Source organism: Buteo buteo, chromosome 1 (genome assembly GCF_964188355.1).
Source record: "Buteo buteo chromosome 1, bButBut1.hap1.1, whole genome shotgun sequence".
Classification (NCBI taxonomy): domain Eukaryota; kingdom Metazoa; phylum Chordata; class Aves; order Accipitriformes; family Accipitridae; genus Buteo; species Buteo buteo.
Window position 1 is genome coordinate 30,106,560 of NC_134171.1, and position 12,166 is coordinate 30,118,725.

The 12,166-nt window shown below is 38.3% G+C and overlaps 1 protein-coding gene across 3 annotated transcripts in view; it reads right to left on the reverse strand.

Annotated features, from left to right (window-relative positions):
• USP46 (ubiquitin specific peptidase 46) overlaps positions 1–12,166 on the reverse strand; it is a 34,865-nt gene that overhangs the window by 21,488 nt on the left and 1,211 nt on the right. For 2 of the 3 annotated variants that reach the window (XM_075025807.1, XM_075025817.1), the window contains exon 2: positions 173–253. In XM_075025807.1, coding sequence (XP_074881908.1) covers positions 173–253 — 81 coding nt within the window. Of the gene's footprint in view, positions 1–172; positions 254–11,798; positions 11,921–12,166 lie in introns of all 3 variants that reach the window. The other variant, XM_075025798.1, reaches the window with a different exon arrangement.

Sequence of the window (12,166 nt, forward strand, 5' to 3'; positions counted from 1 at the left end):
TTTGCAATCCACTTTGCCTAAAATTGGAACATGAGCGGCACTTTTTCAAAAAAAGGCAATCCCATCTTGGAACAGGATTGGGGGAGGAAAAAAAAAAAAAAAGAAACCAAAGTTCAAGTAACTTCAAAGCCATAGTTCTGTTTATGGTTTGCCTACTGAAAATGGTACTTACATTGACCAAGCCAAAGTAGTGTTCATTGATTGGAAACTGCTCTGGGCCAATGTCTTTTTCCAGAGCAGAGGCATTGGTGCCCTATAAAAAAAGAGAGAATAAATTATTTAGAATATTAAGATTCTAAAAACCGTTATGGACGGCATCAAGACAGAAACTTATTTTTTCCTTTCAGCTACAATTAACCAAGCTAACTCTGTCTTACTGATGGGCAAGTATGAGTCATACGAGACAATAAAAATATTTGTGGTTCTAGGTAGTGGAGCTGGCCTGACCTAGACACTGTAGTAATGGCTGAATAGAAGTGAACATGTCACAACAACAGTGGTTCTCCCCACACCCACTTCCTCCTTATTTTTACTGTGTACGTGAACAGCTGGGTCCCATTACCCTCCTCACTCATAAAGATACTTTTTGATCTTAAGCAAAACCCTTAAAGTTATCTTGGATAAACCAGTTCCTAGATGTATGGCAGGTTTTCTAAGCATTACTGAAACTCCTCTGAATTCCTTCTAGTTCATCAACAGCCTTTAACAATACTTGAGGTCCAGACTGGCACCCAGTTCTAGTAACAACATCACAAATGTTAAAAGCAAGTGTAATATATCTGCTATTTTGTCTTATCTAACATCAAAGGGTTCATAAGCCCAAGCACTGTTACATCTCTTAGTCACTGCCTCAGTGTGGCATGTTACATTCAGCTGTATCTTCACTCCAACAGCAAAGTTGCTTCCACAACTATTGGTCTGTGAAGTACAACCACTAATTTTATATGTTACCTGTAGTTTTGATATATCAAAATGCCCATTTTTGAACAAGCTTAGATTACCATGCAAGCAAGCAAGCTAGATTGCTGGCAAAGTAAATGTAATCATGCCTATCCACTCTATAAGCATATAGATCCCTGTAGGACCTCACAAAATGGGTGTATTTGGACAAGTACTCCCTACATACATTTATTCAAGACCTATCAGTTAGCCAATTTTTAATCTGCATGATAATTGCTTAACCGACATCATACGTTTATTTCCTTACTGAGCATGCTCTGTAGTGTGAAGCATTAATATATTATGCCTTAGAATTTCCATCACACAAGAACAGAACAGTTGGTTGACTTTCATAAAACCATGTAAAATGCCCCTACAAACATGCCAACATGCAAAACTTCTGAAAATTGCTGAAATTTCCTGTGTTCCTGAGTTCGTTCAATATATCATTTGCTCAGAGATGTCATCAGCTAAAATTTTCAAAGTTACTGGTAATCAGATTCAGTAATGCTGGTGTCCCTCCCCCATCCTCTCCCCAAAACCTGATTTGTGTTTTCTTACTGCACCTGCCATCACCACTACTTGCTATACTAGATTATTATTTCATGATAACTCATCAAAAGAAGATTATTTTAGTCAACAGAATCAGTGGTGTGAAACTCAGCACAGGTGCTCTTTGAGAATTTGCAAGCCTTGAAAGTAAAACAGCTCCTTCAAGTTGGCAGCTTCCAGAAAAGCTCCAAAGATTTTGTATTTCACATCCCTTTATCAGATCTCTTTCCAGTCTCTCCCTTTCTCACATATACACATAGCTCATTGCTCAGACCAAGTGTATGTGATTTCCCAGGCATTCCCTTTGAGACTGAAGTACTTTACCTGCACAAGGCTCCATGCAAAGCTTAAGGGGTATGTTGTATGTCCTCACCAGGCTCTGCCAAGCCTCAGCGAGAAACTTGGAAAAAGGAATGATCTATACAAAGTGATTATTGGCTAGCTTTCAACAGAGATGACAATGTGATAATTATGTATGTTCCATGTGAAGATTAGTTTCTTTGCTTGGAAAGTCAGCCTTGCCAAAGAAGCACAGATTCAGCAAAAGCATCGGACTTCCTGAGAGAGAGGAAACTGATAGACTTTTGCTTATCTGATATTAACAGTGAAGCAAACAGCCACTGTTACCCTCAAAACCTTGTCTGATAAAAGAAAAACATGGCTACAAAAGATTAATGCAGCTTCTGAAGAAACCATTTTCATATTAATACTCATTCTACAGCATTCAGATCAAAGCAAAGGTTTTCTTTGATTACACTTTTAGCGTTCAAATGAAGTTCCCTAACATAAGAATGAAATGAGTGGTTTTCCAGTTTTGCAGGAAGTATTTTCCACACTGTAAAAAATTCTCCCTGTAGAATTCATGGAAAATATCTCTAAAAAATAACCTCCTACTCTTTCATAAACTACAGGTTAGTGTATGCTGTTAGATAAGTAGAATGCAAGTATTCTGCTAACTGGTTGCTCCTACATTACTCATTTGACTTTCCTCCAGGGCCAGGGTTTCTTACTTCAAAGGATGCCAGATGGTTTTACAAATCCTTTCGAGCATTTAAATTGTCTTGTAAATATTGTGAGAAAGAGCAAGAATCAGGATTTACCAAACAAAATTATCACTGAAAACCAAACAAATCCATTATGTGCCCTAACTGATCTTCATATAAAAACTATATATTGCATGGAAATTTCCAAAAGTACATGCTGTTGAAACAACATATGCTTAGTAACAGCTCATCGTAGAGCTTTACCTCTCCAAAACCAGGCCTTGGCTGTTGCAAATAGAAAATGAAGCACTGTGTGCCTGTATCCCAATAAAACAGAGAGGCTAAATTCAATCTTTGGGTAAGCTGGCATAACTCCCATGGACTTCATTAGGAATTGTGCCTTCTTATATCAAGGGCAATTTCAGTCTGGTTTATTTTAAGGTCTCCAAAAATATACTGTTAAATTCATAGAAAAAGAAGAGTAGGAAAACAGGTAAGAAGTACAGACACCTAATACTTCAAAGCAGGATATATTTCTTACATGAAGAAAAAAATGTAGACAGACTACTTAGTAAACTCAAACCATGCCACAATGCATACATATTACATGTTTTGCATAGGAAGTCTCCTCAAGAAGCAATTGACATGATGGCAGAAGAAGAAATTGGAAATTTTTGCAACCAAAGTATACCAGAAACTGTACATCCAAGCCAGGTTTAAACTGGAAAAAATATGTTATTAGAGATGTGTTAAAGATGATTCAGAACTCAATTTAAACCAACCGTATCAAATACAGAAAACATGTTAGCCTGTTGAGGTTAATCTACAGCAAAAATCAACCATGATTATTTAACATTGTTTTAAGCACGGTTGTGCTTGTTCCCACTCCCAGCAAGTCATTTTGGTCACTTCTGCAGTGAAAACCTGCTCAAACATTTTTAATGCAATCCATTCTCTATGGTTTCATAAATAGTCCTGTACTTCAGCTAGGAGAAATATCCCACTGCAGCTGAATCTACTGTAGTTTCATAAAAAGAAGCAAGAGTGGCAGTGCAGCCACTGAGCCTGAAATGAGGAAAGACCACATAGGTTAATGAACCAGGATCTGAGACTATTAAATAAATTCATATTAGGGTATAGAGAAAACAAAGGACACTCGCTCCTTCTTTAAAAGAATACATTAATGAAGGAAATGCAACAAAGTAGCTGTGGTAGCCAGACCTTATGAGAATGAGAACTAGGTCAATGTGGAAACTCCTACTATGTATTCTGTGGTGTTGGTGAACCTTGATTCCTCTGAAGTTTTACCACTTAATCCAACAATCAGTATTCGGCCCTTATAAAATGGCAAAGACATACAGTTGGAGACATAGCCAAGCATGGGTCAGTTCAGGCTAAGCCAAGATTTCTACCACAGCATCACTCCAAAAACATTCTGGCCATATGACCTATATTTTATCCTCTTGTTATTTTGCTCTAGGCCTTCCAATGGATAAGACTGCCAGTTTTCTTTTCAGCTGAAATTTCTGATAATGTTGCTAAGAGTTTAATATGTGCTTTGCATCACATGAAACAGACTAAGTAAAAAAACCTCCTGTTCCTTTGCACTTTAGCATGTAAACAAAATAACAGTGCGGGGGGGGGGGGGGGGAAGACATCAGATTAGATCATTAAATCGCATGTCGCAAAATAACCTAACTACAGTTATTCTATGGAGGATGAGAAATGGAATAGAGCTAATACGAAAGATTCTGCAAACAGAAGACAGCAAATCAGATTCAACTTTCTATTATGACAGAGCTTTAAAAATTGGCACCAACTTTCTAGAAATATGCATGTGCTTAATTTAAAGTAAATGAGTGCAGTAAAGAAATTAGGACATTTCATGTCACCTATGGAAAACCTATTAAATGGGTATCGCCAAATAAACAGAAACACAATACAAATAACCATCAAACAATAAATTACAATGTAAGAAATAACAAGAAATATCTTAGTCACAAGAAAATCTAAAAAATACAAGAAAAAACACATAAAATTTGAATTGTGAAAACAAAAATTTAACAAATATATAAAGAACAAGAAATCAATGAAGGAAGATGGCTGGTCCATGACAAAGGGCTTCAGATCATATACAGCTGTGAACTAGATTTCTTTTTCTTAGTATTCAGGGAAAGTGAGAGAAATGTGCTAGAAACAGAGTTGTTTCCTGAAGGGAGAAACTGAAGACTTAAGACAAACTAAGGGTGACGTTTGGGCTGGTAGAAGAGAAATTAGAATAAAAATAGAAATGGCTTGAGGGCCAGGCAGCCTGAGTTTCAGGATTTTGGACGGCACAGCATATGGGAGTGAAGGGAAAAAGAAGATAAAGAAAGATGTGGAAGGCCTCCTGGCCAACAAATGGTAGTGATGCATAACTCAAAAGAGAGGAAGCAACTAAATAAAATCCAAACATAGCTCGCAGAAGCAACACAAAGAGAACGAGAGTAAGAGAAGAGCAAGCAATGTCACACCATGCAGTATATATGCAACTGCTTTCAACAGACACATCACCTGTCCTCAGTGTTGGACTTTGACTATCCTCAGGGACAACCTCAACTTTCAGAGAGGTATGGTGAGTAACTGGAATAGCTGAGCCAGCCTTCTTCCAAACTCACAGATATTAAATGTCAAACCAGAAAGGTTTCTGTAGTTTTTAAAGTGTAAGTCCCACAAGATGGTTGAATTTAACCAGATTAGCTTTTTTTTCTTTCTGCAAAGAAATGTTTTATTGTTCCTCCAGCAGAGCTATTTTGGGTCTTTGTTGCCACAAGATAAAAGAGGAAAGAGAGGATGCTGTGAAAAACATAGGGGAACACAGTAAACAGTAAAAGGATATTAACTGACTGAAAAACCACTGTGTACTCACATTTTTGAAGGACAGGTGATTTAAGACAATGTATCTAAATAAATAAGTTATTTTTGTGCATTTTCTCCAAAGAGTTTTCTGATCATTAAGGAAAATTATAAGAGCTTGAAAGGAGATGTCTAACTTATTTTTTGCTGGATGCACTGAACTCTCTCTAATCACAGATCTAAGTATTACATATACCATAAATAACTTCAGCACTCTACTGTGTGGTTACCAAGAAACTGATAAAAATTTAGAGGCCTGAAATCCTGAACCACTTAAAATCTCGGACAAAATGTTTAAGGCACTCAGTTTTATGTAGCTTAAAAAACTTGGTTTTCTCAAAGCACAAAGCAATCAAGTACTGGAAGTCAGGTTCTAGTGAAGTACTGCAAGTTCAGTACCTAAATCCATAAGAATTTTTAAAAAAATATTGACCTTTAAAGTTTCCATGATTAGACAACCTTTACCAAACTGCAACTCAGTATTCTCTCATGAGTTTGTCTCCATTCCCAGCTTAATTGTTCTTGGATTAGTGGCACTCAGGCTTTTGCTGGAACAAGCAGCAGAAACTTTTTTTTTTTGGCCAGTTTCCTTCTTCAGAACACATAACCTCAAGATGGCCTCACAAGTGAAAAAGAGACTAAGATTTGCTTACAGACTATAATTTCTTCAATAACATTTTTGTCTGGGCCACCCAGGCTGCATACGTGGTGCCCCAGAGCATTCTAAAGGGAAGGCACATTCTAGACTTCATCACAGCTGCACCAGCTGGAGTAGTCTTTGATTACCTGGAGACAGAATAAAGAACATCTTCATTAAATCTCAATATAACATGAGTTATAAGGGCTGCAGTTATGTTGCAGGACAGGTTTAGAATTCAAAATTATTTTGACAGGCAATTTTTGACAATGTTTCTCTTTTTGAGAAATGCTCTAAAAACTGTTGAAATTCAGCTGAGACAAGTGCAAGATTCTGCACATGAAGAGAAGAATCACTTGCACATGTACAGAATGGGAAACAGCTGACTAAGGTAGTAGTGCTTAAAAAAAAAAAGAAAAGAAAAGAAAAAAAAAAGTCTAGAGGCCACAGTGTAGTATAAGATGAATAAGGATCAACTATGCAATGCTATTTAAAAAAAACCACAACAACAAAAAATGTGGACAACATAATGAAATTCTTACAGACAGGAGTCTACGAAGTTCCTAAAGTAACTTTCCTGTTTAACTTGTCACTGGTAAGACTTCAGACAGGATCTTACATCCAGGTTTGGGTGCTAGGTTTCAAGAAAGATGAAGGTAACTGGAGAGAATGTGAAAGGAGGCAGTCAAAATGAAAAACTCAACTCTAGAGGAAAACGACCTGTAAAAAAGGGTTGAACAGGGTTGTGTTGCATAAGACAGAAAAGGTTGAGGCAGGGCATGACAATATTTTCAAGTATATAGTTTGTTACAGAAGGGAAGTAGTCTGTTGTCAGTCTTAAGGGTAGACAGGATGAAAAGTACCAAGCTCAAATTACAGTAATGTAGATTCAGGTAAGACATTAGGAAACATTATAGTCGTAAAGACATTGAAGCATTGGGATAGACTGCCTAGAGAGATGATGTAGTCACCATCACGGGAAATCTTTAAGTTTGACAGACATACATCAGAAATAACATAGGTTTATCAAATGGCATTCCACTTGAGAGTTGGAGACTTTATTGTCCTAGGACAGTTTAGATGCAACTATTATTAGGTCATTAATTGTGAAATCAGATTAAATAACCACAACACACAATATCCAGTAATGGCTGGCTTGAAACCGCCAGCATAGTAGCCTTCTGTGCAAAAGCTGAGCATACCTAAAACACGCTTACAATGGAGCCCTGACAGTGGAGATACAAGCTCATTTCTTCCCCAGAAGTACTGATACATTGTGGTGTTAAGAGTACATAATGTATATAAATGTATCTAAGTGTGTCTACCAAACAGCCAGCCAAGGACAGTTTCTTGAGGCTAAAGGAAGATCAGCAGAAGAGACTTTGCTGACTGCTTCTCTGACTGGCCACGATTTACACTCTACAGATTGTGGCTCTTCAAGCCCATCAGCACCTCACCTTCTGCGTGGCACTTGCCCACCATGCACAGTTAGTCAGGGTCTGGAGTCTGCTTTTCATCCCATCTCTTCCACAATGCAGACTCACTCAGCCTTGCTGAGCTGTATTTAAGAGGTTCCTTTATTAAGGTATTTAGCATAATCACTTGTTTGCTCTTAATTCAGCAACTTGAAGCCAAAGATGATATGCGTCTAACAGAGACGCACTGTAAACCACACATTGTATTCATGAATTGTCCTGTTGTGCTTATCTTCTAAACAACTAGTAAGAGCAGGATAACCACTTTAGCCATAAAAAAGGGTAGGTATTCATGCAAGACAAGCCTCAGTCATTAGTCCAGGTTATACATTGGAAATTGTATATTAGGATGTTTCTCACTTTGCATATCCGCCTCTATCCAATAAAAAATATCTTTTGTGGACTTCTGTTCATCTTTTGATGGAATGCACACTTTTTGTTTGTCAGTCCAGTATCCATTTGTCAGCCATACTCTCAAGTTTCTCATTACTTCAGAAATGTGTTAGAATAATTAGACTTCACATTCTTGATATTTTTCATATTTTCTATATATGTCATACTGAAATTGCGCACTCGAGACTACGCTTCTAGAACTGCATTGCTTGAACTGCCTGTAAATAATCTTTTCAGATGTAAAAATCTATTTTCCTTTATCAATCTAAATACGCTTTCAGATAGCTGTTTTAACTGTCTAGGCATGTATTATTCTGCCTTAATCTCTGTTTATGAGAAGTTTTAAAAGTGATGAAGAAATATACACTGCCGGTTGTCCAAATGAATAAATCCAGTTGAAAGTCATAGTCATCAATTCTGTAATCCAATAACATTCTTATTGTATGAAGCAGAATTTGACTGTTTTTACAGCATTACAATTGTAATTTTCTTGATATCAAGCATTTTCCAGATCTATATTTGTAGTTGGAGTCATCATTCTGCCAGTGCCCTATATTCAAATAAATCCTGCAATGAGTCTTGAAAATCATGACATTAAAAACAAACGAACAAACAAAAAATCCAACAGTTATTCTTATTTGCTTCCTGAATATAGAGATTCCCAGGTTTTTATGTTTTTCTCTACAACTAGTTTCTAGGATGTTCAGAAACTTTTTTTTTTTGTTTTTAAAAGTGAAAGCTGAAATTCACAGGTAGTCACATAATACCTGGTGAATTATGTGAATGTTTTCCTGAAGGAAAATGCCAATTATTATGAAATGCATAGAGACTATGAGAAGAATGGGTAACATGAAAGCCCGGTTAATAAAACCCCAAATTTATCTGAGAACTGCAATGTTTTTTCCAAAGAATATCTGTACAACTGCGAGGTATGTCAGATGATACCTTGATCCAAATGTGTTCAGAATGTCCCATTTATTAAATTGACAGAGCACTCTGAAGTACAGATCAGATTATTTGAAATACTATTACAAAATTATGAAAGGGGTGATTAATACCTGTTCTCAGCAGAATACTAAAAGGTATTTAGGAGAAATATGGTCCACAGAGCTTGTTAGCCATCTCTGTAAAAATATATGTCAATACATTCTGAAATGGTTAGATGTCCTTCACTGTACATAACAGCAACATCCCTAGGCCACAACTGCAGCATGAGCTTAACTTAGAACTCAAGACTGTACCAAAAGCTCATCAACAGAGAAACATACTGCAGAGAATTTCAGTAACAACAATCTTAAAATGCCACCGTGCCTATCTACCTCTGAAACAGCATTCTGTACTTGAGTCATCAGGTTATCTCACAGAAACAATACCAAAGAGGATTACAGCACATCCCTAGTTTGTGTCTACAGTCTACAAGGGTTACATGGCACCGGGTGTTGCTATTCCCTCAAACAGGATTTCTTCAGTGTATCTCATGCTTCTTCACATCTACCGTACCTGTCCTACATAATGATCGTACGCATGATTGTATACCTCCTGTGGTGATCCTGGCGTGCAGACAGAGTGGATAAACTTTCCCAGTGTCTGAAAGGCAGGTAAGGGGAACATCTTGGGGACTAGACCTCCAAATCAGTGAGGGTGGCCACTGTGCCCACATAAAAGTCCCACTGATTCCTTCAGGCACAGTTGCCTTCATCCCCTCCACCCCAGCAGAACAAGTTTGAGCTCTTTGGTGTCATTAAGCTGTTAGTTACAATACTATCATTATTATAACCAAGGGAACAAAACCAGTAAAAAAACAATACAGGAATTGTGTTTAATTCTAGAAGGTTGTGCATTTGAATATTTACTACAAATAAATGTGCCAAGTGGAAAGTTTTGCACCTAACATTTTTTCTTACTGGTTACCTCCTACTGTGTCTGCCTCAGCATGAGGCATAACTTATCCGGTGTACTAGACCTCTTTTGCAAGCAAGTTACATACTGTCCCTGGCTTCCTTGCTTCACTACACTTGTTTTGATCCTTCCTGGAAAAGACTGAATCTCTACCATCTTCGGGAGACCAAAACTACAACCTGAGATACTAGACCTCAGGCAGTCAATTAAATAGCAAACATGCATCCTGCAATGCTGACTACCCAAGTTCCCTTGAGCTAAATTTCATCTATTTTTCCCCTTCAGGACATGAAAGTACTTGGACAAACAAACACAAAAGACTTTGTCAAGAAAGGACTACCATTGAAAACATAATCTATGTTGCATTCAGAGAAGGACAAATATTTCAGGATCAATTCCTCCCTCTATCTCTCTCCATCCTCCTGCTCCCCGCCCCCCGAAAATCAGCCAAGCATCATCCATTTTTTTGCAAAAGTTAAGAAAAAAAAATAATCTCTGTGAACACTCTCAAGTGCAACAGGAACGGAAAAAGATAAAGAAGAACAGAACTTTTTTTTTTTTTTTCATTACTGTGTTCAACCAGGTTAAAAAACTTAGAAGCATACTATTATGCAGCATTATATACTAAAATATATTATATTACCTAAGAACATTGCAGCTATTTCTTAGTCCACAAATTCTAAGTAGTTCAGTTCTTCAAGCACTATGTTATAGTGCAGCAACAAGTTCCGGGAATTAATATCTTTGTGTGGTAGACTTCTACAGATGCCCTAAATCAAACTAGCACTGCAAATATTCAGGTTTTATACAGGTAAAAGATTTTCTTATATACCTCTAACCTTCCAAAGTCCCATTCTTATGGAGGTTTGTCATAGTTCCTCCTACAGACCATGGAGTTCAAGTCCACCAACTCATCTAAGCCAACACCTTTTTGGAGGAGCCATAATGCAGTGTTGCCAATACTTCCAAGAATTTATGTTTTTCTCACAGCCCCAAATTCCTGTAGCTTTTGAAAATCTCAGCTTTTTTTCCTAAAAGACTTTCCAGGCCCTGTGGGTTATCCAGAAAAGACTAAATGTGACCAGCACAACACAACATCTCTAAAAGCTAAGTACATAGATCCCAAGGAATATGTAGCTTTAAAACATCATTATTGTTACACCAACTTCACCTTCTGTCACAGTACTGCTACCATGAACTAGAATTACCTTGAACTATGAACCCTTGCATGCTTTTTCTCCCTGAGGCTCTAATTCTTCCTTGCAGTCTCCCCATTTCTCGGATGCTACTTTTGCAGTATATACTGGCAGTGACAGCTGAGCAGCACACCATTAGAACAAACTCCTCAGTTTTGCTGTGAACCTCTTCAGTCTTTGGGAGAAGCGTACTGTATGCAAGTGCATCTGTTTGAAGCACATGAAAGAAATCATGGAGTTCCTAGTACTTCATGCCAATGCTAGAGTCTTACAACCACCTAAGAGTCTCCAGCTCCCCTTCATGCGGTGCTCTCTTATGCAGTATGCGGGGCATCACACCCACCATTCATCAGCAATAAAAACCAGAGACTGCCTCAGAAGGAAGGTTAAGCGTGCCCAGGTTTTCTCCTCAGTCCTGTACTGTTTCCTAAACCATTCTTTGCAGTATCCCTGGCCCACTGGCCCACAGGACTGGAAATGATTAAGAGCAATGAAAAGCTTAGAAAACTACTTAGTGTTGGTGAAGAAAGGTGAGCACCCAGATTATTTTACCCCAAGTCTGGATTTTGCATTAAGTTTTTTTAACCCCCAATCCAACCCTTCCTCTCTGCATTTCACAGCAGGCATTTCAAAGTGAGGACTGAGGCTTAAGTCAGAACTATGCATGGGATGTCCTGGGCATCTGGTTGAAAACAAAAGAGCAAGCCCACTTAAGTGGAAGTGTGGGCAGATGGAAGGGGAGCAGGCTCGCAATCCGCACTCCCTCCCCCAGACCACTGCTACTGACCCCGCAGGAGCCAGGCCTCTGGGGCTGTGCCTGTTGCCTTACCCTAGAGGTAGGCTCCATTCTCCAGGGCAGATGAATGGTATGTGTGGCATCACCAGCACAAGGCATGCTGGGGCACCACATGGAGGGAAGCTGGCAACTGCGTGTAGCTGCTCTTGAAGAACCTGGAAATAAGGGGGAAAATTACAGACTAAAACAATAAAATGTGCAGAAACAAGCTTCTCTTCTGTTTGCATTGGGGTGCTTAGCACGCACCCATTTCTTTGGCAAGTTTATTACTGCCTCACTGTATTAAGCCTTTGGCAGACAAAGTTTGAGGTCTCCCTTCCCTCACCAAGAAGTTTCAAAAATCTAAACCCAATCAGATGCGCCAGGTTTGTTAGGATTAAAATTGGTCCCAAGCACAATGC